The sequence below is a fragment of the Oncorhynchus mykiss genome, chromosome 11 (assembly GCF_013265735.2).
Source record: "Oncorhynchus mykiss isolate Arlee chromosome 11, USDA_OmykA_1.1, whole genome shotgun sequence".
NCBI lineage: Eukaryota > Metazoa > Chordata > Actinopteri > Salmoniformes > Salmonidae > Oncorhynchus > Oncorhynchus mykiss.
The window spans coordinates 68012494-68038442 of NC_048575.1; the positions used below are offsets into that span (position 1 = coordinate 68012494).

Consider the following 25949-nt stretch of genomic DNA (forward strand, 5'->3'; position numbering starts at 1 on the left):
AAAAGGTTCCATATAGCAGCAAAAGGGTTCCGCTATGGTTACAAGCCAAATGACCAGTATTTGGCACTATATATGACCATTTGTTTAAAGAGATAACGGAACGATATATCCAACAATATCATTTATCATCTAATGAAGAACAATAACTTAAAAATACATATCTTTGGAACAACATTTTTTATAGGTATTCAAATGAAAGTAGCCAACATTGGGATAAACAAATTAAATAATTTAGCAAAGTAGGTATCATTTTGAAGTGTTCAAAACGTACACAGTACGGATGTAGCCAATTAATGTATAACTTTTTTCGTTTTAAATAATATGAAACTTTTAAAACATAAAGTGCATAGATACGAACATCCATTCAAAAACTTCCTCAATCATTAAAACATAAATAGACCATTAAACAGAATACTTTTATTTCGTTTAACATTATTTTGTGGAGTTCATAAAACACATTCAAGTGCAGTTATTCAAATTAACAATCATGCAAAGAGCTATAGGCCTATGTCTGTTAAACCAATAATTAGTTGTAATAATTTCTAGGTATACAAGATTCTCCTCAAAAATATTGTGACAATTGTTTTGGATCTACAAAAACATGTAATGGTTATTTTGACAATATTGTCTTCATAAAATATTAAAACTGCAAATGATATTGGTAATTGACACACCATTGACTTTTCAATGTTTAACACGTCAGCAAAAACATTCCTCCATAAAAATGTGAATGAATAGAAAACTAATTTCTCAAATTTCTCAAAGACTTCTAAACCGAAATAAATAATATTTACATTTGAAACTACACTCGTTGTTTGGTTGGAAAATATAGTGGTTCAAAACTGTTTCTATAGAAGTAATTGGCTGAGTGAAAACATTGGAGATTTATAGCAGATTAACTTCAGTGTCACCAACAAACAAATTACAGTAACAACACACAAGCGCAACCATATTCCACAGACGTAAACAATGTTATACATTCTGCATTATGATACTTTTTTAAATGCCTTTTGGTTTGATATCAAACACTTCAATCTTCATTCATATGCAGTAAAGAAAAATTTCATAATTTTGATCAGTTTGTTAGATTCATGCCCTAGGAAGATAAATCTCTGTCTAGGAGTCTAGGCCGCTGACCAACTGTTACATACATTGAAGCTGATCCATGCCATCCTTGCTGGATACGCTCTTTGCTGGTGGCGCACAATAACCAAGTGGCAAGGAATTGATGTTGACCTCTGATGTAGACCTACAGTCCAATCTGGCAGCAATCGGACTATTTCCAAAAATGTAACAATTCACGTCTCTATCAGTCTTAAAATGAATAGATTTCAGTGGTGTCGAACAGTTGTCTGGTACGCTATTGGGAATGGAGTAGGGTCTGAACCGGGTTCGAGGGCGCACTGGGGTCGATGCTGTGGTGGACTGAGGAGCCGCTGCTGCCAAATAGGAGTAGGGGTAGGGGAAAATACCACCAATTGGAGAAACGGTGAGGCCCTGCATGGGAAATAAAGAAAGAGTGGTTAGAGCTAGCAAAGTTTACTGTTATTTTCATAATAAAGACTTAAATTAGCCTACTTAATTTACGTGCGTCATGGGCACACATATAAAGGCAGCCTATTGAGTATCGTTACTAAATTAATAAATGACTGGCATACCTGTGATGCCATAGCATGCTGCTGAAAGTTCACGGGTAATCCTGACGTTCCTGACACTCTTTGTAAAGAAGATGCCAGGATACCAGCCGTGCCCATGGCGCACACTCCGCCAGATGACACAGCTGCCAGCCTGTGACCCATGGCTGCTACACTGGAGAAAGTTCTCCCCTGCATGTTGACTTGGGCAGCGGGGTGTAGGAGACGGTGTGCGACACCCAAGGGGTTGATGATATATCTTGTTAAATCCGGTGGACAAGAATAGCAGTGAAGAAAATTACTGCATTCTAGGCCTGTGATGTGAGCTCTTTGGTCCGTTTCCACGGTTAGAGGCTGGTTTGACTCCGTGGCATTCGACTCCTCTGCTCTAAAGCAACGTGTCCTACCGCCAGTTGTGGCATTTACATGGTCCTGTTTTGGATTATCTGGGTCTGTTTCGGGGCCGAATGAGTCCACTAAAGCCCTGTCCGTTTTGCAGTGCGCTGTGATAATATTTGGACCAGGTTTCAGTTTCTCTGTGGCAGTTGAGATTTTTCGCAAGTCTTGTCCAACGTAATGCCCATCCTTGCTTTCTTGACTGCTTTCGCTTGCACTTTCGCAGACATCTAACATGATTATAAAAAGCCACTGTTGTTTGTAAACTGAGAACAAGTTGAGGCTAAGCAATTCTTATAGTAAGAATTAAGGCAACATTTTTAGCTGTTCATTTCGTTATCATACAAACCGGATGATTTTGAGTTTCCTTCGCTTTTCAGTTGAGCCTCATCCAAAGAGTCACAAGAGATTTCATTGTCTTCTTGCATTCGCGTCTCATTGGATTTTTGTGTATTAATCCCCAGTTGTTTCCTACTCAAAAAATAACATATTTCAGTTTTGACAATTAAGAGTTTCTAAAATGATTTATTATATTAATTTACGTTTGTGGTTTTTTTTGTCTCACCTTTTTTCTCTTCTCTCATTGCCAGTGCCACGGAATCCTTTGGCAAAAGGATTGTTATCAATTTTTAGTTGTGTAATCTGAAAATATAGAAATCACTGTGATGACTGTAATGTTTATAAACATTAGACCAGAAATGTATCACATTTTAACACTAATAATCAGAGTCTCTTATGCTAATTACAGGCATAGCTCAGGAATAGTTTGAAACAAAATATTTTTTTCCACAAGAAGTTCGTAAAGGTTTTATAAGCCGTTAGGTTAACCTTATTAAAATATTGCACATTTAGAACAATACATTTGACAACATAAAATCTACATTTCATTGCTTGCCAGATATTGAGCCTTGGGTAACTAATCTGCAATAGAGTAGGCTATTTAGCAATAAGTCAGTCATTAATTTAGGCCACAACATAAACTCTTTACAAACTCTTTATGGGTAATTTATGTCATGCGTTTAATTCTCATTTTCCAGAGGTCTACCAATACGAAAAATATAATGATATTCTGAAACTTGCTTTATAAAATTACGAAGGGCCTACCTTATCGTTTTGATATGCAGTTACAGCGATGAATTCTGTCTCAGAAAAGACATAGGTCATGAACGTGCAATATGGCAGTTGGAGGATATCGTTGGCCCTCACAACGTGAAACCTAACCTGGTATTTGTGCATTGAGTTAAGAATCGTCTGCAATTGGAGACAAAATACATTTTAAAGAATACATTAGGCCTAGTCATCAACTGGAACGTTACGCAATTCAATACAAAATAGTATATTTCAGTTATATTGTAGCTAATGTAACAATACAGTAAATGAGTCAAACTACACATGCAAATACTACATTATTAACACAAAACGCATATTTGGAACGTACAAACCCATGCTTGTCCAAGATGTTGTTTGTCAATTTTAGTTTGTGAAAATTGACCACTTTAGACATCCATTGCTCGCCGGAAGCGGGACTGTCTGGGTGTATGTACATCCTCTTTGGCATTTCAGGATCTGCCTTTCCTGCTACCATCCAATGTGAGTTGTGAAACTTGTACCTGCACTCGTCGGCCGCCACAATATCTATCAGCAAAATATATTTTGCCATTTTGTTCAAGCCAGTACATCTGGCTTTGAACGCTGGAAACATGCGCCTGGAGTAAAGGGAACACACATCGATTTCAAATCATCCTACAGTCCTCTAAATGAAAAACGATCAACGTTATAGTCTACATGGTTATTGATGATATGTCATAACATTTACCTTCCTGATTTTGTTATGACCATTTCAGTGCCGAATTTGTGGAATTGTGCCCAAAGGTCCTTCGCCTCCAAGTTAACCTTTGGATCATCCTCGGTGGCATCCTCTGTCGCCCCCGTTTTAGGAGGCCTGAGCTTGGCAGACTGGGTGGCAGCATGGTGTTCCAGCGAGGATAAGCGGAGGATCGTTTCGGCATTGCCTAGATCCAGCGTGGGGTGCCTTTGCGCAACAGGCAAGGGAAGAGACCTGTGGGAAGTTAGTGCAATGACAGGGAAAAACGGAGGTGGTCGGGCCAGCATTGTGTCGATGGTGATATCCGAAGCAGTGTTTGGTAAAAACGGTTGGAATGCCCCCCTGTGCAACTGGATCTCTCATTCAAAAATAATTCAGCTTCTTTATTTCAAGTTGTTTAAAGGTATATGACAACCGATGTCTTCCTTCGTTTCTTAAATACACACGTTTGATATTTGGGCGAGGCTATATCTAGTCTGTGAAATTTTTCTCAAGTTTATTTCAAGCTGGTATTTCGTTGCCATTTCATCGTAATGAAATTTAAAAGTGACTGTTATCAGAACAAAAAAGTAGCATGGGTCTAGCCCTATAGCCAACTATTTCGAATTTCAGTGCAGCCAATTTTATTTGTCACGTTTGTGTAGAAATTAAATCCGGCGAAATGTTACCGGTTGATTGCATTCCATAATCTTTCATTGCAATCAATTATCTTCTATTCGTATTCACGAGTTCCAGAAAAAAAACTGTGATAAAGGCAATATCCCATCAAAGACCCGCGTGCGCCTGGCTCATGGTCTTCCTTCCGAACTATGCTAATCTGTTGCACCGCCCGAGCAAGAGTTGATTGGCTCTTTGACACCTTGGACCAGTCGTATATTCCATTATGGGTGTGTTTTTACGGGTCAGGTGGCGAGTTCAGTAAGCAATATTGTAACCTGGGGTGTTGGGTCGACATGCGATCCTGTCTCTGCCACCTCACTGGTGATCAAAATACAACTTTCAAGAGCCATATAGTCGGACGGAGTGTTAGTGAGCAATCAAGGATTTAATGCGCATAATTGCAGCAAGGAGCTGTCCACGTGTGTGTGGTGCTGAAATCCACATCTCAACAATAATTTGACTGAGTAGGCTTAGGGTCTTGAGCAAGAAGCTAGGTGGTTAAGAGCGTTGGGCCAAATAACCGATATGTCGCTGGATTGATTCCACGAGCCGACTAGGTGAAATATCTGTCGATGTGCTCTTGAGCAAGGCATTTAACCCGAATTTCTCCTGTAATCACTCTGGATAGGTGCGTCTGCTAAATAAATAAACATTATTATAATAATAGGTAAATGTGGTATGCAAACATAGTAGACAGTAGCATACAGTATGTTTCACATCACAATCAATAAATACAAATGTATCCTAAATCAGTGTGGTTATCCAGATTATCAGCTAAAATGCTGGAGAATGTCTGATTATTAACGTGTTTAGGTATTTAGGCTAATCCATTAACTATAAGCATTACTTTCGTTTTGAATGATTAGAATAAAAAATAAATTTCATTACGACAGTTTAGGGCAGACTTGACAACTATTATCCACTATAGGCTAGTTTTTAAGAATTAATTTGACACAATTGGCAATTGATCAAAATGCTTGGCTACAATTCAAAACCAGTCTCATCATCAAGTAGCCTATGTTTATTTATTTCTCAAATCAAATGTTCAGACAGTGATCATTTTAACAAATATGTCTGACTGCCAGACAACTCTTATTTCAAAGTCAATAACTCTGTCTACCTTGTCCTCTGCTGTCACTTTTTTAAAGTGTTTCAATGGACATTTTTCATTTTATAGACCAAGACCACATTTAACTGCTGCACAATCAAGAAAATACCAGTGACCATCCTAAATGCTGGCATTCCTATTAAAACACATTCCCCTGTGCTTCAATCTTCCCACACCATTCCTGTGCCCCATGGTTTCCTGGACCCACACGGTGACAGCCTTGTGACATGAGAACCATGCTGCATGGGGACAGTCTGCAGCCAGGGCCTCTGCTCTGCACAGCTAGAAGGTCTGCCAGCGATTGTCCAGGCTGGATTAGTCTCTGGATTTAGTTACAGACCTTTTTATTGCTCAATGGTCCATGGCAGGCTAGGAACGTACCAGTGAAACCCTTCAGTGAGTGAGAGCGGCAGGTTCGTGACACAAAGTCTCAGACACGCGTTAAACCTCCAGTGTCATTAGTTTGCTTTCACCAAGGCTGGCTATGTCAATTTCCTTTCTGCAATTTTGTGTGAATTGATACAAGGTTTACGCTACTACTTATGCTACTACACTATAGATTTCTTTCATCTTTAAAATGCAAGTAAGGCAGACACTGTATACAACACAGTGCTGTAGAGCTGACATAGTGATCCAGTGAACAAAACCAAGGGATCACTATGACAAACCAACTGATGTTTTACCCTTCTGATACCCAGGGACTTGCTGTGAATTCAGGAGATACAACAACATGTGACCTATGATAAAACCCTGAGCTAGGCATGAGTCTAATTCTGGGGTTACACTAGATATGTAGCAGCGCCGGAACTGATGATGACCCAATCTTTTTCTGGCAGGAGAGGAAGGGGAAAACCCTGCCTGTCCATCAGCAAACTTCAAAGGCTCAGTGAGTAATCTGAAACAGGCCACAGAGAATGAGAGCAAACAAGACGCCTGGCTGTTATTTGTAGGCTTGGCCACAAGCTGAAACCTGTCACGGGATAAACCGCAGAGTTCTATTGGGTCTATTGGCCCAGCGACATCCTCTCCCTGCAAAACGTCTACATTATGCCCCTGTTAGGACATGAGGGACATAAGGGGTCCAGACTCTGGGACACCACTTGCTGAGGGGTGCATGGGGAAGCACTTGCCCAGAAGTAGATTTTAGCCTTGTTGTCACCCAACACTAACTAGCATCAACACAGACTGCACTGGTATCACTGTATAGTGGAAACAGTGTACACATGCTGTACAGTCTCAGGGAGTATCCAAAATGGAGACACCCCCACCCCTGGTTCAAACCATGGCAGTTTTTTGTCATCAGGGCCCAATTCATCTCTCATGGACAGATCTACGTAAATATAACTGGTATCGTATAATCTGTCGGGAAGGAATGGGATGCGTGTGATTTACTCTTGAGTCATTTAGCAGATGCTCTTATCCAGAACGACTTACAGTTGGGATAACGAGCAGTAGTAGTTCCGGTGTTTGGGTTTCTCGTCACCCATTATTTCGTAGTTGTCAAATGTCCCCTCCATTTCCAAATTTCGGCCCGTTCGGCCCGTAACTTTCAAAGAGATAGGGTGGAGCTCCTCATTCTGGTTCCACTACTAGTTCTATCATCTCTTTATCTCTTCTCATGTATGAGCACAAGAATTTAATCCAGCATCTGACCAATTACATGATACTTTAGTTGTGGATTAACTGAGATAAGGGCCCAATGTACCACCCTCTACTGGAGGTCCCCTGACCTCTTGGGTACTGGGAGCATGAAGAATATCCTTATCACTGTTCAAATAACAGGAAGCAAAGATGTTATGGTGACAGGCATCGTCCCTCTCCTATGCACCAAAGTGACTTCAACATTCATCTGATATCTTAGTCTTATAGAGTGAGCTTGTCAGAGGAGTGGGTTGGTTATTAGGTGACACACCACAGCACACTCAAAGTCTGAACAAGTAGTACCACAGTCTACACTGGAATTGATGGTCTGCGGATTCAGAATTACATTCTGTACAATGCAAATCAATCATCTTGACAAATTATTTTATTAACTTATTGTTCAGGTAGAAATACATTTCCTTGGCAAATATTAAAGGTCCAATGCAGCCGTTTTTCTCAAATAATTTCTGGGTAACAATTAAGTACATTACTGTGATATTTTTTTTTTTAAATGGTCAAAAATAAACAAAAATCACTACATAGTGTGGAAAAATACACTCAGGGGTCAGTTTATTAGGTACATTAGGTAGGTGTCTCGATCCTAAAGACAGTGAGTCACGTGGCCATGGCTTGCTATATAAAGCAGGGTGACAGGCATCGATGCCTTCAGTTACTGTTAGATTGAATGTTAGAATGGGCAAAACGAGTGACTTAAGCGACTTTGAGCGTGGTATGATCGTTGGTGACAGGTGTGCCGGTATCCAGTATCTCAGAAACGACCGCCCTCCTGGGCTTTTCACCCACAACATAGGGTGTACAGAGAATGGTGCAACAAACAAAAAACATCCAGTCAGTGGCAGTTCTGTGGGTGAAAATGCTCGTTGATGAGAGAAGTCGAAGGTGATTGGCAAGAATCGTGCAAGCTAACAGGAGGGCCACAGACAGGCAACTAACGGTGCAGTACAACAGTGTTGTGCAGAATGGCATCTCGGAACACACAACTCGTCCTCCCTTGTCACTGATGGGCTATTGCAGCAGACGACCACACTGGGTTCCACTCCTATCAACTAAAAACAAGAAGAAGTGGCTCCAGTGGGCATGCGATCAACAACACTGGACAATTGAGGAGTGGATAAACATTGCCTGGTCCGACGAATCCCGGTTCCTGTTGCGTCATGCAGATAGCAGAGTCAGGATTTGGAGTAAGCAGCATGAGTCCATGGCCTCATCCTGCCTGGTGTCAACGGTACAGGCTGGTGGCGGTGGTGTAATGGTGTGGGGAATGTTTTTCTGCCACACGTTAAGTCGATTGATACCAATTGAACAATGTTTCCATGCCCCAAATAATTCAGGCTGTTCTGGAGGCAAAGGGGGGTCCGACCTGGTACTAGATGGGTGTACCTAATAAACTGACCATGAGTGTATATAAAACACAGAAAATCACATTTTCGACTGCACTGGGCCTTTAACAATTTATAATTTTAAACAACTCTGATCAATGTCTTCTGTAGCACTAATATACCATGTACTCTAGCCTAACCCGGCCATGGAATTACAGGTCACAGCCAGGGCCAGGGTCATTGGAAGCTCTCCAAACCACTGTGGCCATCCTGTCTCCCTAACACCTCTGATGTTTGGACAGTTCAACGTTGATGAATGGTCTAACAGTAGCAGGTCAGTGTGACTGAACATATTTGGACTTTGGAGGTATAAGAAGTGTAGTTAAACAGAGGAGAAGAGGTGCTAAAGGAGAGAGCACAAATATCATACGCCCTCAAAATGCTAACCTCCCATGTCATTGTAATGGTGTGAAGTTAGCATGTCTTGGGCATGTGCTTTTTGTGTGAATGGAACATTTCTGGGATCTGTTATTTCAGCTCATGAAACATGGGTCCAACACTTTACATGTTTATATTTTTGTTTAGTATCATTAGACTATCCTGACCCATTTTGGGGCATATGATTTTCTGTCATACTGTCCTGCCTTCTGAGATGGATAGCTGGCCTCCTGGGATTGGGTATATTGTAAAAGTAACACACACAACAGCACATTAAAAGTAATGTATTGACATTTCTGTGCAGAAAATGGGGCTACTCTTCAAGATTAGCAAAGGACTGCCAGACTCAGTGAACTGTGATTGGAAGTCCTGCAGTTTCAGCACCTTTTATAGAATTGAACATCAATCCAGATAATGAATGTAGAGAAAGGTAAACGAGGAAGAATAAAATGAAGAATAGGCTACGTTACGCACCTATCTTCCTTTGCGCTGTATCCCTCAGGCCTTTTGTAACGGATGGCGCTGCCACAGGTCTGTACCTTGGAGATGATATGGAGGTATCTGCTGTAATAAATGATGTCAGTGACAGAGAGGTGCTTGCACATCACACATAAGACTGAAACATCTGAAGTAAACACTTTCATTTATTTAAGACTCCAACTCTCTCAACTTACAGCATTAGCAAAGTTTTTAACAGTTTGAAATAACTTCATCAAATCACAGTTTGATGTTTTTCCCCCATGAATTATCTACGTCAATATGGCATTGTGTTTAGCGGGAGCTGTTACCACGAAGAGTATGGTGTTGTCCTGTCCTGTCTGGGAGAATATGAGAATATGAGAAACCCAAAACTCAGCTAGTAATTTGTTACCTTATCCTTTAGCTCAAAAGGAAAACTGTACAATGAGGCTTAGTCGGTTTATTGATGACCCTTTTCCTTCCTGTGTGAGGAGGGGATGGAAATATTTTTAAATATTAAATGGACAAAGACAAAAAAAAAATATATATATATACAGTGCCTTGCGAAAGTATTCGGCCCCCTTGAACTTTGCGACTTTTTGCCACATTTCAGGCTTCAAACATAAAGATATAAAACTGTATTTTTTTGTGAAGAATCAACAACAAGTGGGACACAATCATGAAGTTGAACTACATTTATTGGATATTTCAAACTTTTTTAACAAATCAAAAACTGAAAAATTGGGCGTGCAAAATTATTCAGCCCCTTTACTTTCAGTGCAGCAAACTCTCTCCAGAAGTTCAGTGAGGATCTCTGAATGATCCAATGTTGACCTAAATGACTAATGATGATAAATACAATCCACCTGTGTGTAATCAAGTCTCCGTATAAATGCACCTGCACTGTCATAGTCTCAGAGGTCCGTTAAAAGCGCAGAGAGCATCATGAAGAACAAGGAACACACCAGGCAGGTCCGAGATACTGTTGTGAAGAAGTTTAAAGCCGGATTTGGATACAAAAAGATTTCCCAAGCTTTAACATCCCAAGGAGCACTTTGCAAGCGATAATATTGAAATGGAAGGAGTATCAGACCACTGCAAATCTACCAAGACCTGGCCGTCCCTCTAAACTTTCAGCTCATACAAGGAGAAGACTGATCAGAGATGCAGCCAAGAGGCCCATGATCACTCTGGATGAACTGCAGAGATCTACAGCTGAGGTGGGAGACTCTGTCCATTGAACAACAATCAGTATATTGCACAAATCTGGCCTTTATGGAAGAGTGGCAAGAAGAAAGCCATTTCTTAAAGATATCCATAAAAAGTGTCATTTAAAGTTTGCCACAAGCCACCTGGGAGACACACCAAACATGTGGAAGAAGGTGCTCTGGTCAGATTAAACCAAAATGGAACTTTTTGGCAACAATGCAAAACGTTATGTTTGGCGTAAAAGCAACACAGCTGAACACACCATCCCCAATGTCAAACATGGTGGTGGCAGCATCATGGTTTGGGCCTGCTATTCTTCAGCAGGGACAGGGAAGATGGTTAAAATTGATGGGAAGATGGATGGAGCCAAATACAGGACCATTCTGGAAGAAAACCTGATGGAGTCTGCAAAAGACCTGAGACTGGGACGGAGATTTGTCTTCCAACAAGACAATGATCCAAAACATAAAGCAAAATCTACAATGGAATGGTTCAAAAATAAACATATCCAGGTGTTAGAATGGCCAAGTCAAAGTCCAGACCTGAATCCAATCGAGAATCTGTGGAAAGAACTGAAAACTGCTGTTCACAAATGCTCTCCATCCAACCTCACTGAGCTCGAGCTGTTTTGCAAGGAGGAATGGGAAAAAAAATGTCAGTCTCTCGATGTGCAAAACTGATAGAGACATACCCCAAGCGACTTACAGCTGTAATCGCAGAAAAAAGTGGCGCTACAAAGTATTAACTTAAGGGGGCTGAATAATTTTGCACGCCCAATTTTTCAGTTTTTGATTTGTTAAAAAAGTTTGAAATATCCAATAAATGTCATTCCACTTCATGATTGTGTCCCATTGTTGTTGATTCTTCACAAAAAAATACAGTTTTATATCTTTATGTTTGAAGCCTGAAATGTGGCAAACGGTCGCAAAGTTCAAGGGGGCCGAATACTTTCGCAAGGCACTGTATATATATATACACACACTACCGTTCAAAGGTTTGGGGTCACTTAGAAATATCCTTGTTTTTAAAAATGTCCATTAAAATTACATCAAGTTGATCAGAAATACAGTGTAGACATTGTTAATGTTTTAAATGACTATTATAGCTGGAAACGGCAGATTTTTTTAAATGGAATATCTACATAGGTGTACAGAGGCCCATTATCAGCAACCATCACTCCTGTGTTGCAATGTCACGTTGTGTTAGCTAATCCAAGTTTTTAATTTTAAAAGGCTAACTGATCATTAGAAAACCCTTTTGCAATTAGGTTAGCACAGCTGAAGACTGTTGTCCTGATTAAAGAAGCAATAGGGCTGTCCTTCTTTCGACTTGTTGAGTATCTGGAGCATCAGCATTTGTGGTTTCGATTACAGGCTCAAAACGGCCAGAAACAAATACCTTTCTTCTGAAACTCATCAGTTTAATCTTTCTCTGAGAAATGAAGGGTATTCCATGCGAGAAATTGCCAAGAAAGTGAAGATCTCGTCCAACGCTGTGTATTACTCCCTTCACAGAACAGTGCAAGCTGGCTTTAACCAGAATAGAAAGAGGAGTGGGAGGCCCTGGTGCACAACTGAGCAAGAGGACACGTACATTAGAGTATCTAGTTTGAGAAACAGACGCCTCACAAGTCCTCAACTGGCAGCTTCATTAAATAGTACCCGCAAAACACCAGTCTCAACGTCGACAGTGAAGAGATGCTGATGCTCCAGATACTCAACTAGTCTAAAGAAGGCTTTATTGCTGTTTTATTGCTTCATTAAATCAGCATAACAGCTGTGCTAACGTAATTGCAAAAGTGTTTTCTAATGATCAATTAGCCTTTTAAAATTATAAACTTGGATTAGCTAACACAACGTGCCATTGGAACACAGGAGTGATGATTGCTGTGTCACACCCTGATCTGGTTCACCTGTCCTTGTGATTCTCTCCACTCCCTCCAGGTGTCGCTTATTATCCCCGGTGTATATATCCCTGTGGTCCTTGTCTCTCTGTGCCAGTTTGTCTTGTCTGGCAAGTCAACCAGCTTTTTTCTTTGCTCCTATTTTTCCCAGTCTCTGTTTGTTTGTTTCTAGTCCTCCTGGTTTCGACCCTTGCCTCCGAACCCGCCTGCCTGACCACCCTGCCTGTTCTGACTACCATTAATACAGGTAACGAGTGGAGGACAGAGGAGCGTCTTAAACCAGTTGAGTCTATGGGGGCGCTATTTCATTATTGGATAAAAAACGTTCCCGTTTTAAGCGCAATATTTTGTCACGAAAAGATGCTCGACTATGCATATTATTGACAGTTTTGGAAAGAAAACACTCTGAAGTTTCAGAATCTGCAAAGATATTGTCTGTGAGTGCCCCAGAACTCATTCTACAGGCGAAACCAAGATGAAACGTCAAACAGGAAATTAGCAGAATTTCTGAAGCTCTCTTTTCTAATGTCTCCTTATATGGCTGTGAATGCGACAGGAATAAGCTTAGACCTTCTGCCGTTCCCCCAAGATGTCGGTAGCATTGTGACGTACTTGTAGGCATATCATTGGAAGATTGACCATAAGAGACTACATTTTCCAAGTGTCCGCCTGGTGTCCTGCGTCGAAATTGGTGCGCAACGCCAGGTGCAAGTATTTTTCCATTTGATAGAGAGGAGAAACCAGGCTTCCACGAACGATATATCATTGAAGAGATTTTTGAAAAACACCTTGTGGATTGATTCTAAACAACATTTGCCATGTTTTCAGTTGATATTATGGAGTTAATTTGGAAAAAAGTTCTCGTTTTGAGGACTGAATTTTCGTTTTTTTTTGGTAGCCAAATGTGATGTACAAAACGGAGCTATTTCTAATACACAAATAATCTTTTTGGAAAAACTGAGCATTTGCTATCTAACTGAGAGTCTCCTCATTGAAAGCATCCGAAGTTCTTCAAAGGTAAATCATTTTATTTGAAGGCTTTTCTTGTTTTTTGTTGAAATGTTGCCTGCTGGATGCTAATGCTAATGCTAACGCTAAATGCTACGCTAGCTAGCTACTGTTACACAAATGATTGTTTTCCTATGGTTGAGAAGCATATTTTGAAAATCTGAGATGACAGTGTTGTTTACAAAAGGCTAAGCTTGAGAGATGTTTATTTCATTTCATTTGCGTTATGGTAATGAGCTTGAGTCTGTATTCACGATCCCGGATCCGGGATGGCTAAGTGCTAGAGGTTAAAGTCTGTGAGAGCCAGAAATCTTGCTTGTTTGTAGTTGACCAAATACTTATTTTCCACCATAATCTGCAAATAAATTCATTAAAAATCCTACCTATGTGATTTTCTGGATTTTTTTTTTTCTCATTTTGTCTGTCATAGTTGAAGTGTACCTATGATATAAATTACAGGCCTCTCTCATCTTTGTAAGTGGGAGAACTTGTACAATTGGTGGCTGACTAAATACTTTTTTGCCCCACTGTATATGTATATATATATTCACACACACACACACAATCCTCAAAGGCTGCCCTCAGCATTTGTCCTCCCAACATCCTCTTGAAGAGATTGGCCACTCTAAAATAAAATAAAATCTCCAAATCCCTCCATCAGGCCTTTTAATTAGGGGTAGGTAAGTAGGCAGAATAGATACGTGCTTTGTTCTTGTTACTGACATATCCTGTCGTGACAATTCACCACCATGTCATGGAAAATACCACCAGGAAGACTAAGTCAATCTTAAATGAAACATCCTTTATTATCAGCGTGCTGGAGAGGTTCCAACCAACTCAATGCACCATAGTACACATATCAATCAGGAGCTCTCCTGAGGCAGTCCCAGCAGTTGGCTTATTTACGGTTATACACAGACAAGTTATATTTGCATGATTAAGCGTAATTAATTCATAAATAGTGCTTTGTTTCATTCATGTGACCGACCAATACTGGTTCATAACATGTGACAGACCAATACGATGCTTATTCTCGCTAAGCTGAGACCTTGAAACTAAGATATATTTTGTTCTCAAAACAAAGGTCTGGGCGTACTGCCAAATTGCAGCTACTGATAGTGAGGATTTGTTCAGTCAGTCACTTGCATGAACACAGAAAACGGTTATTAGAAAAGCACATGAATAGAACACAGAAATTAGTTATCCAGCACAATCCTTTTTTGCATTATCTCTGAATGAAAGAGGCCACTCTCTCCACACCTTGGTCCCTCTTCCCTAACATTCTCAGAGTTTGACATTCTCTTGGGATATATAATGTTGATCCTTCTCTGAAAAAGAAGACCCTCAAGGTATTGCGTTTCATCAATGTAGCAGGAAGTAAAAGAGTAATTATTGAATTGCAGTGGTAAATGCTGTCCCTTGACTTTGGCACCATGTAAAAACACTTTCAAATGCCAAAAACATGACACATAATACATTTTCCATTTTATTTACCTGTTATTTAATAAGAAAACATATGTAAGTCCTTTATGCTGCAAAACATCTATTTGTATGCGTTGTGGACTATAAAATTGGTTTTCCCACTGGTGATGTGTAGAGACTTAGAGATAACTATCTATTATTTTGAAAGCCAGACAGTGAACAGAAATATGCCATATATTGTATAGATCAATAAAAACAAAGAAGGCTATTAAAATACCTTTTTTTTTTACTAGTATGTGTATCCCTCAGTTTTATGTCATTGGTGATACCATTTTGAAAATCACTGATTGCTAAGACATACAAGGACCTTGAGAATTCTCTCCAGTGACAAACTGTTATCAGTTTAATAAATAAAATGATTAGCTAATCACACCCTTTTAGTATGTCATAAATGTGAGGATTCCGTTGATCATTGTGTCTAAATCCAAAGTGTCACTTGGTGTTAGTCAATTGTCACTCCCATTCTTCTTATTTTGGTCCTGGGACAATGGGAGATGTATTTGAGTGTGAGTGCACAGTGCTCCCTCAGATGGTCTTTAGCTAAATGAAAGTATATCAATCCCCTGCCCCACACACACAACTAATCAATACAGTGCCCACACAAAATCCTGAGTGCCACGTCGGTTTTAAACCAAAGATAACTAACTCTTCCTTGTATTGTTGTCCTTTAATGAAAAGTTTGACAATTTAAGTTTTTTTTCTTGGCTATGATAATGCTGAAATTCAAGTGACCTTGGTCTTGCTTTGGTTCCAGAGAGTGTCTTGAAAATTCAATGACACAGATGTAAAAAACATAACATCTTACTCTCTTAACCTGATGGATAATTTCCCATCCATTACCATTTCAGGTTACAAATTATGGAAGGACCATCAATATACTGAATGCTATGTTCATGGTTTAGCATGTCTGCTTTGTTTTTTATTTATTTTTATTTCACCTTCATTTAACCAGGTGGCTAGTTGAGAACAAGTTCTCATTTACAACTGCGACCTGGCCAAGATAAAGCATAGCAGTGTGATCAGACAACACAGAGTTACACATGGAGTAAACAATTAACAAGTCTGCACACAGTAGAAAAAAAAGACAGTCTATATACATTGTGTGCAAAAGGCATGAGGAGGTAGGCGAATAATTACAATTTTGCAGATTAACACTGGAGTGATAAATGATCAGATGGTCATGTACAGGTAGAGATATTGGTGTGCATAAGAGCAGAAAAGTAAATAAATAAAAACAGTATGGGGATGAGGTAGGTAAAAATGGGTGGGCTATTTACCGATAGGCTATGTACAGCTGCAGCGATCGGTTAGCTGCTCAGATAGCAGATGTTTGAAGTTGGTGAGGGAGATAAAAGTCTCCAACTTCAGCGATTTTTGCAATTCGTTCCAGTCACAGGCAGCAGAGAACTGGAACGAAAGGCGGCCAAATGAGGTGTTGGCTTTAGGGATGATCAGTGAGATACACCTGCTGGAGCGCGTGCTACGGGTGGGTGTTGTCATCGTGACCAGTGAACTGAGATAAGGCGGAGCTTTACCTAGCATGGACTTGTAGATGACCTGGAGCCAGTGGGTCTGGCGACGAATATGTAGCGAGGGCCAGCCGACTAGAGCATACAGGTCGCAGTGGTGGGTGGTATAAGGTGCTTTAGTGACAAAACGGATGGCACTGTGATAAACTGCATCCAGTTTGCTGAGTAGAGTGTTGGAAGCAATTTTGTAGATGACATCGCCGAAGTCGAGGATCGGTAGGATAGTCAGTTTTACTAGGGTAAGTTTGGCGGCGTGAGTGAAGGAGACTTCGTTGCGGAATAGAAAGCCGACTCTAGATTTGATTTTCGATTGGAGATGTTTGATATGAGTCTGGAAGGAGAGTTTACAGTCTAGCCAGACACCTAGGTACTTATAGATGTCCACATATTCAAGGTCGGAACCATCCAGGGTGGTGATGCTAGTCAGGCGTGCGGGTGCAGGCAGTGAACGGTTGAAAAGCATGCATTTGGTTTTACTAGCGTTTAAGAGCAGTTGGAGGCCACGGAAGGAGTGTTGTATGGCATTGAAGCTCGTTTGGAGGTTAGATAGAACAGTGTCCAAGGACGGGCTGGAAGTATATAGAATGGTGTCGTCTGCGTAGAGGTGGATCAGGGAATCGCCCGCAGCAAGAGCAACATCATTGATATATACAGAGAAAAGAGTCGGCCCGAGAATTGAACCCTGTGGCACCCCCACAGACTGCCAGAGGACCGGACAGCATGCCCTCCGATTTGACACACTGAACTCTGTCTGCAAAGTAGTTGGTGAACCAGGCAAGGCAGTCTTCAGAAAAACCGAGGCTACTGAGTCTGCCGATAAGAATATGGTGATTGACAGAGTCGAAAGCCTTGGCAAGGTCGATGAAGACGGCTGCACAGTACTGTCTTTTATCGATGGCGGTTATGATATCGTTTAGTACCTTGAGCGTGGCTGAGGTGCACCCGTGACCGGCTCGGAAACCAGATTGCACAGCAGAGAAGAGGTGGGATTCGAGATGGTCAGTGACCTGTTTGTTGACTTGGCTTTCGAAGACCTTAGATAGGCAGGGCAGGATGGATATAGGGCTGTAACAGTTTGGGTCCAGGGTGTCTCCCCCTTTGAAGAGGGGGATGACTGCGGCAGCTTTCCAATCCTTGGGGATCTCAGGCAATATGAAAGAGAGGTTGAACAGGCTGGTAATAGGGGTTGCGACAATGGCGGCGGATAGTTTCAGAAATAGAGGGTCCAGATTGTCAAGCCCAGCTGATTTGTACGGGTCTAGGTTTTGCAGCTCTTTCAGAACATCTGCTATCTGGATTTGGGTAAAGGAGAACCTGGAGAGGCTTGGGCGAGAAGCTGCGGGGGGGGGGGGGGGGGGCGGAGCTGTTGGCCGAGGTTGGAGTAGCCAGGTGGAAGGCATGGCCAGCCGTTGAGAAATGCTTGTTGAAGTTTTCGATAATCATGGATTTATCGGTGGTGACCGTGTTACCTAACCTCAGTGCAGTGGGCAGCTGGGAGGAGGTGCTCTTGTTCTCCATGGACTTCACAGTGTCCCAGAACTTTTTGGAGTTGGAGCCACAGGATGCAAATTTCTGCCTGAAGAAGCTGGCCTTAGCTTTCCTGACTGACTGCGTGTATTGGTTCCTGACTTCCCTGAACAGTTGCATATCGCGGGGACTATTCGCGGGGACTATTCGATGCTATTGCAGTTGAATAGCTAACTGAATGAAGGGCATCTAATTTGAATTGATTTCAGAAATTTGAGGAACTGTATACAACTGTAAAGAGATATTTTATAAAGAGATAAATCATAACATGTAATCAAATCAAATCAAATGTATTTATATAGCCCTTCGTACATCAGCTGATATCTCAAAGTGCTGTACAGAAACCCAGCCTAAAACCCCAAACAGCAAGCAATGCAGGTGTAGAAGCACGGTGGCTAGGAAAAACTCCCTAGAAAGGCCAAAACCAAGGAAGAAACCTAGAGAGGAACCAGGCTATGTGGGGTGGCCAGTCCTCTTCTGGCTGTGCCGGGTGGAGATTATAACAGAACATGGCCAAGATGTTCAAATGTTCATAAATGACCAGCATGGTCGAATAATAATAGGGCAGAACAGTTGAAACTGGAGCAGCAGCACGGTCAGGTGGACTGGGGACAGCAAGGAGTCATCATGTCAGGTAGTCCTGGGGCATGGTCCTAGGGCTCAGGTCAGTTGAAACTGGAGCAGCAGCACGGCCAGGTGGACTGGGGACAGCAAGGAGTCATCATGTCAGGTAGTCCTGGGGCATGGTCCTAGGGCTCAGGTCCTCCGAGAGAGAGAAAGAAAGAGAGAAGGAGAGAATTAGAGAACGCACACTTAGATTCACACAGGACACCGAATAGGACAGGAGAAGTACTCCAGATATAACAAACTGACCCCAGCCCCCCGACACATAAACTACTGCAGCATAAATACTGGAGGCTGAGACAGGAGGGGTCAGGAGACACTGTGGCCCCATCCGAGGACACCCCCAGACAGGGCCAAACAGGATCAAAGGATCCTGTAACACTGTGTGTATTCTTTCTTTGTACATAAGGAAAACATCTCATTCCAGCTGTCTCTCATGGCAGATGATTGCCTATGGTTGTTTCAATATACCATATTGTATACTAAGTTATTACCGGTAAACGCCATGCAGACCAATGAGTATACTATGACGGATTTAGTGTTTCCCAACAGTTTATGAGGTCACTGTGACTGGGAAATATTGACTTATGTGCCTGGATAACAAATCCCTAAAAGAGGATAGTTTGGAAATTATAGTTTCAATTAAGACGATGTGCTTTCCTTATTGTCAGCACAAACAGCTATAAGGAAGAAGAAACACATGAAAGGACATCCGACACTATGGGTGCGTCCAAAATGGCACCATTTTCCTTATATAGAGCCGTACTTTTGACTAAGTAGTGCACTATAGAGACTTCGGAGCCATTTGGGATGCACTCAATCTGTTGTCCTAGTGACGGGCTTGACAATATTCCCTCAGGCCCTTTGATTTAAATAGTGTGAATATTTATGTTCTATAGGTGTTTGGCTGTTCCTAATGTGTGCAGTCTGCAGGAAGATAAAGAGGACAGTTATTGCCAGGATAAATGGCTATTGATTATAGGAAGCTTGTCCTGCCAAAGGAAGCATTAAGGGCACTTCATTATCTCATCATTATCAGGTACACAATGGATGTGAAGAAGAAAAGGCACAATGAATATGCTCCGTATTAACTCTGTCTGTAACGGTTTTCTGTATGAGAAGGAGAGTCGGACCAAAATGCAGCGTGTAGATTGCGATCCATGTTTTAATGAACAAACGTAAAACACGAATCAATACAAACACTACAAAATAAAGAACGTGATGAACGTAACGAAAACCTAAACAGCCCTATCTGGTGAAAACACATAGACAGGAACAATCACCCACAAACACACAGTGAAACCCAGGCTGCCTAAATATGGTTCCCAATCAGAGACAATGACGAACACCTGCCTCTGATTGAGAACCATATCAGGCCGAACATAGAACTAGACAAACTAGACATGTAACATAGAATGCCCACTCAGATCACACCCTGACCAACCACAACATAGAAATATACAAAGTAAACTATGGTCAGGGTGTGACAGTACCCCCCCCCCCAAGGTGCGGACTCCGGCCGCAAAACCTGAACCTATAGGGGAGGGTCTGGGTGGGCATCTGTCCGCGGTGGCGGCTCTGGCGCTGGACGTGGACCCCACTCCATAATCGTTTTAGTCCACCTCCTTAGCGTCCCTAGATAGGTTACCCTCCTTAATGACCGCTCGGGACAGAGGGACAGCTCGGGACAGAGGTAGCTCGGGACTGATGGGTAGCTCAGCACTGAGAGGACGCTCAGCACTGAGAGGAAGCTCAGCACTGAGAGGAAGCTCAGCACTGAGAGGAAGCTCAGGCAGGTAGTAGGATCTAGCAGATCCTGGCTGACTGGAGAATCTGGAAGAGTCTGGTCGACTGGCAGATCTGGAAGAGTCTGGTCGACTGGCAGATCTGGAAGAGTCTGGTCGACTGGCAGATCTGGAAGAGTCTGGTCGACTGGCAGATCTGGAAGAGTCTGGTCGACTGGCAGATCTGGAAGAGTCTGGTCGACTGGCAGATCTGGAAGAGTCTGGTCGACTGGCAGATCTGGAAGAGTCTGGTCGACTGGCAGATCTGGAAGAGTCTGGTCGACTGGCAGATCTGGAAGAGTCTGGTCGACTGGCAGATCTGGAAGAGTCTGGTCGACTGGCAGATCTGGAAGAGTCTGGTCGACTGGCAGCTCTGGCTGCTCCATGATGACTGGCAGCTCTGGCTGCTCCATGCTGACTGGCTGCTCCATGCTGACTGGCAGCTCTGGCTGCTCCATGCTGACTGGCTGCTCCATGCTGACTGGCAGCTCTGGCTGCTCCATGCTGACTGGCTGCTCCATGCTGACTGGCAGCTCCATGCTGACTGGCTGCTCCATGCTGACTGGCAGCTCTGGCTGCTCCATGCTGACTGGCGGCCCTGGCTGCTCCATGCTGACTGGCGGCCCTGGCTGCTCCATGCTGACTGGCGGCCCTGGCTGCTCCATACTGACTGGCAGCTCTGGCGGCTCCTTGCAGACTGGCAGCTCTGGCGGCTCCTTGCAGACTGGCAGCTCTGGCGGCTCCTTGCAGACAGGCAGCTCTGGCGGCTCCTTGCAGACAGGCAGCTCTGGCGGCTCCTTGCAGACTGGCAGCTTTGGCGGCATCCTGCAGACAGGCAGCTCTGGCGGCTCCTTGCAGACTGGCAGCTCCTTGCAGACTGGCAGCTCTATGCAGACTGGCAGCTCCTTGCAGACTGGCAGCTCCTTGCAGACTGGCAGCTCCTTGCAGACTGGCAGCTCTATGCTAACTGGCAGCTCTATGCTAACTGGCAGCTCTATGCTAACTGGCAGCTCTATGCTAACTGGCAGCTCTATGCTAACTGGCAGTTCTGAACAGGCGGGAGACTCCGGCAGCGCTGTAGAGAAGGAAGGCTCTAACAGCGCTAAACAGGCGGGAGACTCCGACAGCGCTGGAGAGGAGGAAGGCTCTGGCAGCGCTGGACAGGCGAGGCGCACTGTAGGCCTGATGCGTGGTGCTGGCACTGGTGGTACTGGGCCGAGGACACGCACAGGAAGCCTGGTGCGGGGAGCTGCTACCGGAGGGCTGGGGTGTGGAGGTGGTACTGGAAAAACCGGACCGTGCAGGCGCACTGGAGCTCTTGAGCACCGAGCCTGCCCAACCTTACCTGGTTGAATGCTCACGGTCGCCCTGCCAGTGCGGCGAGGTGGAATAGCCCGCACTGGGCTATGCAGGCGAACCGGAGACACCGAGCGCAAGGCTGGTGCCATGTAAGCCGGCCCAAGGAGACGCACTGGGGACCAGCTGCGTAGAGCCGGCTTCATGGCATTAGGCTCGACGCTCAATCTAGCCCGGCCGACACGCGGAGCTGGAATATACCGCACCGGGCTATGCACCCGCACTGGAGACACCGTGCGCACCACTGCATAACACGGTGCCTGTCCGGTCTCTCTAGCCCCCCGGTAAGCACAGGGAGTCTGCCCAGGTCTCCTACCTGGCGTAGCCATACTCCCTGTTAGCCCCCCCCCAAGAAATTTTTGGGGCTGCCTCTCGGGCTTCCTTGCCAGCCGTGTTCCCTCATATCGCCGGCTCCTCTCTCCGGCTGCCTCTGCTCTCCTAAGTGCCTCCACCTGTTCCCATGGGAGGCGATCTCTTCCAGCCAGTATCTCCTCCCAAGTGTAACAGCCCTTGCCATCTAAAACGTCCTCCCATGTCCATTCCTCTTTACGCTGCTGTTGCTGCCTGTTGACACGCTGCTTGGTCCGTTGGTGGTGGGTGATTCTGTAACGGTTTTCTGTATGAGAAGGAGAGTCGGACCAAAATGCAGCGTGTAGATTGCGATCCATGTTTTAATGAACAAACGTAAAACACGAATCAATACAAACACTACAAAATAAAGAACGTGATGAACGTAACGAAAACCTAAACAGCCCTATCTGGTGAAAACACATAGACAGGAACAATCACCCACAAACACACAGTGAAACCCAGGCTACCTAAATATGGTTCCCAATCAGAGACAATGACGAACACCTGCCTCTGATTGAGAACCATATCAGGCCGAACATAGAACTAGACAAACTAGACATGTAACATAGAATGCCCACTCAGATCACACCCTGACCAACCACAACATAGAAATATACAAAGTAAACTATGGTCAGGGTGTGACACTGTCCTGGTTAACACCTTTGTAAAAAACACAATCCATATAATCAGAGTAATCCAACATCATTTTAAATACACTTTATCAGATTAAAAAATAAAACATTTACATAGAAAATATATTTAAAAAATGAAAACACTGAACTGATACCAAATAATTACATTGTGATTATCTGAATAGCTATACCTATCATTGGAGGTTGCTGAGGGGAGAACGGCTCATAATAATGGCCAGAGCGGCACAAAAGGAATGGCATCAAACACCTGGAAACCATGTTTGATGTATTTGATACCATTCCACTGATTCCCCTCCAGTCATTACCACGAGCCCCAATTGAGGTGCCACCAACCTCCTGTGAACCTATCATCTATCGTGTAAGTCAATACATGCCAAATTCAAATTGTTACGCAAATCAATGCATGATTTGAAGTGAAAGAGAGTTCCAACTGTGTGTATAATTCATCCTTTACACTGTAAAATAGACTGCTTTACAGCTAACTGCATGCAACAATGAGACATGGCAGTAATGGTAGAATATGTGAACAACTGGTAAAGATATGGAGGATGGATGGGACAGACAGACAGAACAGGTTTTTAAAATGCTGTGCAACCATTCTATGGGCTGGTTGAAGTCAAAAGGAAACGCAATGCACTAAGAATGATCAGACAGTAATACGAGGTGCTAATGGTGTGCATGGACCTGTACTGTTTCCCATGTCTCCAGGCTGGTCCATCCATCACTGTTGTCACGGGCCAAGAAAGTTTGATTACGCCTAGTCCAACCACTTTCATGCAGTCTGTAGGGACAACAAGAAATAGACAATCTGTACCAAATAAATGTATTGTATGTCATTATAGCTTGTCTACGTACACTCGCAACCTGGATTTGTTAGACCTACGGTGGTAGGCTATATATTGGTGATTTCTGCCACTGAAGGTATGCTATACCAGATAACCTGGTGACAGGGGACTCTGAAAAACATGACAAGATAAGAGCTTGATCTTCTAAAAATAATACCTTCCTATCTCATAGGCAGCAACACATGACAATATCCCCCCCATCTCCCTCCACGGCCATGGGAACAGGTGCAACCTGGTATGAATAAAGCGGTAGACCAACACAGCAGGAAAAGACAGTAAATAACATGGTCTGGTGCTCTGAATTCCCTCCACACTCACAAAGCTGAGTAAAGGACACACACGATACAGTATATCAGTGGTTTATGACACTCAGACCTATACCGAATGTATTTCTATGGAATTAGGATTATGGAAAGCACAAATGGTGTTGTGTGGGTGTCGGAAAGTGGATGTGGCAGACTGACTGGGGTGTTTCAGTTATAAACTGACATTCAGCAGCAGCTTTTCCAATGTAAGCAATATCTTCCCTAGGGACATATAGGGGAAATAGTGAGGATTTAAAGTCACTTGCTGCATCCTTATGATCTGTGGAAGTCTTAACACCTACATATTGGCGCTCTCATTTCCATCTCATTCCCGCTTCAATTTGTTACTCAATGAGCAGCCTCTCTCTGGGGAGCAATAACATCTCCCACAGTAAACTGCATTAGTTTAATTCCTCCTAGGATGTTGCCAAAAAAGACAGCTGGCGCCAATTAGTTGTCAATAGTCAATGTCATTAATCACACCCACTATCACCCTTTGTGGATGAGTAGATGTACTGTACGCATGGATCAGAATGTGCTAACTCATAGTGGTTGACCTGCATTTGGGGAACTTTACCTATACATTCCTTACTCCTTCCATCATTCCTAATAAATCCAGCACTTTTTTCAACAATAATGGTCAAATGTAAGTAATTTTGTGAAAAAATGCATCTCTACAACTTTACTTTGGTATAGTAACCTAGATTATATAAATAATGATGCTTTCTGTGAATCAAATGCACTGATAGTGCAAGTGAGAGGGTGACAGCAAGGAGGTCAGACATCAGAGCCCTGAGGAGCCTGTGATAAACTTCAATGCCACACTCAAAAGTTCAGACTCCCTGCTGTGCTAGGCCAAGACATGAGCTGCTTTCTGTAAATTACAATGTTCAAACCTGATGCCCTGACTGCTATCCCTGAAACAGATAATCAATGATGCATTCATAAAATATTTATGTGAAATTCCCATAGATGGGCATAATTTATGGAGAATCGTAGGCTACTTACATGCACAAAATGTATATCAAGTATTGCCACCTAAGCTGTACTGTTGTCCTCAATTGACTAGATTGAATGTTCAAATTGCGCCCTCTACAGTAACTTTTGGGATTCATACAGATTACATAAAAAAATATTTAAAAAAATACTGGGCAGTTGATTTAACCAATGGTTGAAGGGCTTAAAACAAAAAATCCAATGAGAAATGTGCACAGGCTTGTTTTTGAAGTAGGAGGAGCAAGATGGCTGCCATCAGTGGGGGCCTTCAGGTTCCTTGGGGTGTACTTTGACTCTAGGCTGACCTGGGCAGAACACATTTAGAGAGTGGTGGGAAAGTGTAAGAAGGTGCTAAATGTTATGCTCTGTTTGACAGGGAAGAAGTGTTGGGCTTGGTTGGATCAACCTACAGGGACATGGGTGTCTCATCCTGCGAAAGGGATTCTACAAATATGCTGGGAACATGAGAGAGGACAGAACATGAGCTTTGGGTGGGTGGGTGGGTGGGTAATACCCAGGCGAGAGAGATGGGACGCTATGGAAGGGAGTTTAGCCCCACGGCAGTTATTCCTGTGAACCCACCATGGCTAACCCCTCCTCCAGTAGTTGATCTCGAAGTGTTGGAGAGACTACGGAAAGATAGGGAGGGGGTTGATCCATCTGATTAATTTAATAGACATCTGGATATTGTATATCAGGATTTTGTGACCATTTACACAGATAGGGGTACTGACTAAACAAGCACTTAGTAGTGGGGATATGAATGTTTCAATGAGCAAGGCAGAGGTAAAAAGTGGTGGTGCCGAGATGGCAGGAGTAATGGAATAGAGACACTAAGGGCAGACATTTATTCCAAGTTATTCGGAAAGTTCCAAA

The 25949-nt window shown here is 43.0% G+C and overlaps 1 protein-coding gene and 1 pseudogene across 1 annotated transcript; both read right to left on the reverse strand.

Moving 5' to 3' along the window:
• Positions 1–755: 755 nt before the first annotated feature.
• On the reverse strand, positions 756–2329 carry LOC110536643 (T-box transcription factor TBX3-like). The gene is made up of 2 exons (XM_021622376.2): positions 1659–2329; positions 756–1497 (listed from the first exon to the last, which is right to left on the reverse strand). The coding sequence occupies exons 1-2, from the start codon at positions 2265–2267 to the stop codon at positions 1144–1146; spliced, it is 963 nt and encodes a 320-aa protein (XP_021478051.2). The 5' UTR covers positions 2268–2329; the 3' UTR covers positions 756–1143.
• On the reverse strand, positions 2281–4218 carry LOC110536642 (annotated as a pseudogene).
• Positions 4219–25949: the final 21731 nt, after the last annotated feature.

Coding starts and splice junctions, on each gene's coding strand:
- LOC110536643 (XM_021622376.2), bottom strand. CDS start 2,267: ATGTTAGATGTCTGCGAAAGTGCAAGCGAAAGCAGTCAAGAAAGCAAG. Junction 1,498..1,658: donor AGCATGCTATGGCATCACAG/GTATGCCAGTCA, acceptor TTTCCCATGCAG/GGCCTCACCGTTTCTCCAAT.